Source organism: Apteryx rowi, unplaced genomic scaffold, assembly GCF_003343035.1.
Source record: "Apteryx rowi isolate R43461 unplaced genomic scaffold, aptRow1 scaffold_1967, whole genome shotgun sequence".
Taxonomy (NCBI): domain Eukaryota; kingdom Metazoa; phylum Chordata; class Aves; order Apterygiformes; family Apterygidae; genus Apteryx; species Apteryx rowi.
The window spans coordinates 3,882-6,176 of record NW_020448271.1 but is presented as its reverse complement, the minus strand read 5'-3'; the positions used below and the strand labels follow the sequence as shown (position 1 = coordinate 6,176).

General features: G+C 68.8%; 1 protein-coding gene across 1 annotated transcript in view; it reads left to right on the top strand.

Moving 5' to 3' along the window:
- Positions 1–2,295, top strand: part of SF1 (splicing factor 1) — a 9,723-nt gene that overhangs the window by 4,893 nt on the left and 2,535 nt on the right. The window contains exons 3-10 of the mRNA XM_026062924.1: positions 160–312; positions 418–507; positions 713–896; positions 984–1,099; positions 1,190–1,297; positions 1,551–1,728; positions 1,870–2,113; positions 2,193–2,292. Of these exons, the coding sequence (XP_025918709.1) occupies positions 160–312; positions 418–507; positions 713–896; positions 984–1,099; positions 1,190–1,297; positions 1,551–1,728; positions 1,870–2,113; positions 2,193–2,292 (1,173 nt within the window). The remainder of the gene's footprint in view (positions 1–159; positions 313–417; positions 508–712; positions 897–983; positions 1,100–1,189; positions 1,298–1,550; positions 1,729–1,869; positions 2,114–2,192; positions 2,293–2,295) is intronic.

The window sequence follows — 2,295 nt, the reverse complement described above, 5'->3', positions numbered from 1 at the left end:
CAGGGAGACAGTGAACCTTGAGAGTGAACTTATACACCTTCCTTTGCGGTGGTCGTTGGGTAGAAGGCTAAGTGACGGTAGCGGTGAGGGGAAGCTGTACTTGTAAGCGGCCCCGGGGCGGCGTCCGCCCGAGGGGGTAACCCGGCCTCTTCCCCGCAGGTCTCCTTCCCCCGAGCCCATTTACAATAGCGAGGGGAAGCGCCTCAACACCCGCGAGTTTCGCACCCGCAAGAAGCTGGAGGAGGAGCGGCACAACCTCATCACGGAGATGGTGGCGCTCAACCCGGACTTCAAGCCGCCCGCGGACTACAAGTAAGGGCCGGGGGCGCCGCCGGCGGGGCTCGCGGCTTCCTCCGCCGGGGAGCGCGGCGGCCGGCTCTTCCCCGTGGCCCCACCGCCGCTTTCTAATCCTCCCAGGCCTCCGGCGACTCGGGTGAGCGATAAGGTGATGATCCCCCAGGACGAATATCCCGAGATTAACTTCGTGGGACTGCTGATTGGACCAAGGTGAGCCCCCCCTGCGACGCGCTCGGAGCCCGTCTCGGGGGCAATCCAGGGAGATTCCTGGGAACCGTCTGTTCCCAGCCATCCGCGGCACCAAAGCGCCGCCCGGTTGGAGCGTGGGGGCCGCGTTAGGCTGTCCCTTTCCGGGGAAAGCCGGCGTTCCTAGCGGAGCCGGCTGGGGCCGGTAACACGAGCCTTGGTACCGCAGAGGCAACACCCTGAAAAACATCGAGAAGGAGTGCAACGCCAAGATCATGATCCGGGGCAAGGGCTCCGTGAAGGAGGGCAAGGTGGGCCGCAAGGACGGGCAGATGCTGCCCGGAGAAGACGAGCCCCTGCACGCGCTGGTCACCGCCAACACCATGGAGAACGTGAAGAAGGCGGTGGAGCAGGTAACGAGCCGCCCGTCCGTCCACCTGCCCGCGGGGCTGGGGGGCCTGGCGCTGGCGTGCTCAGCCTCTCCCGCCCCTCTCCCGCAGATCCGGAACATCCTCAAACAAGGCATCGAAACGCCGGAAGACCAGAACGACCTGCGGAAGATGCAGCTGCGGGAGCTGGCCCGCCTCAACGGCACGCTGCGGGAGGATGACAACAGGTGAGCGCCTGCCGCTTGGCCGCGCCGGCCTGCGCCACACCGGCCCGCCCGCGGCTCACCGCTCTCCGTCCCTCCTTCCCTTCCCGCCAGGATCCTGCGGCCGTGGCAGAGCACGGAAACCCGCAGCATCACCAACACCACCGTCTGCACCAAGTGCGGCGGAGCCGGCCACATCGCCTCCGACTGCAAGTTCGCCAGGTAAATCCCTCGCCGGGCGGTTCTCCTCTGGCTGGAGCAAGGCGCGTGCCGCTTTTCCGGGCAGCGGAATTCCCCGTGCCAAACGTGGTGGGTTTGGGTCTCCCGAGCGGGGCTTCGGGGGTCGGTCCTGGCCCTGCAAGCGCGTCCCAGCTGCCGGGGGAGCTCCGCCGCTCGCCGGTGGCTGTGGGATGCCTCCCCGTGCCCGCCCGGCGCTGGGAGCACCCGTGTACATCCGCGCGCTTCCGTCTCGCAGGCCCGGAGACCCTCAGTCCGCCCAGGACAAGGCGCGCATGGACAAGGAGTACCTGTCGCTGATGGCCGAGCTGGGCGAAGCGCCCGTCTCCTCCGTGGGCTCCTCGGCCGCCCACAACAGCAGCCCGCTCTCCTCCCGCTCCAACGCCTCGGGGCCGGGCAGCAGCCAGCCGCCTCCGGTGAGTGAGGCCGCGGCGGCGATTCCCGGGTGCGGGGAGCGGGGTGGAGGGGGGGGGAATATCCCGGAGCTGGCGGAGAAGGGGGACGCTGGGAAGCGCCGCCTGACGGCTCCCGTGTCCTCTTTTTCCCCCACCCCGCAGAGCCGCCCGCCCTGGATGAACTCCAACCCCTCGGAGAACCGTCCCTACCACGGCGGCATGCACGGCGGGCCGGGGGGGCCCGGGGGACCCCACAACTTCCCCCACCCCATGCCCAGCATGGGGGGGCACGGCGGGCACCCCATGCAGCACAACCCCAACGGCCCCCCGCCCTGGATGCAGCCTCACCACCCGCCCATGAACCAGGGCCCCCACCCGCCGGGCCACCCGGGCCCTCACCACATGGGTAAGTACGTTCCTGGGCAGCGCGGCGGTGGGGGGGCCGCGGCCCCCTCCCTAAGGCGACGGTCTCTCATTCCCTCAAGATCAGTACCTGGGAAATTCGCCTGTGGGCTCTGGGGTCTATCGCCTGCATCAAGGAAAAGGTGAGTGGTCGTCGTCGTTGTCGTCGTCGTCGTCCCTTGAGCC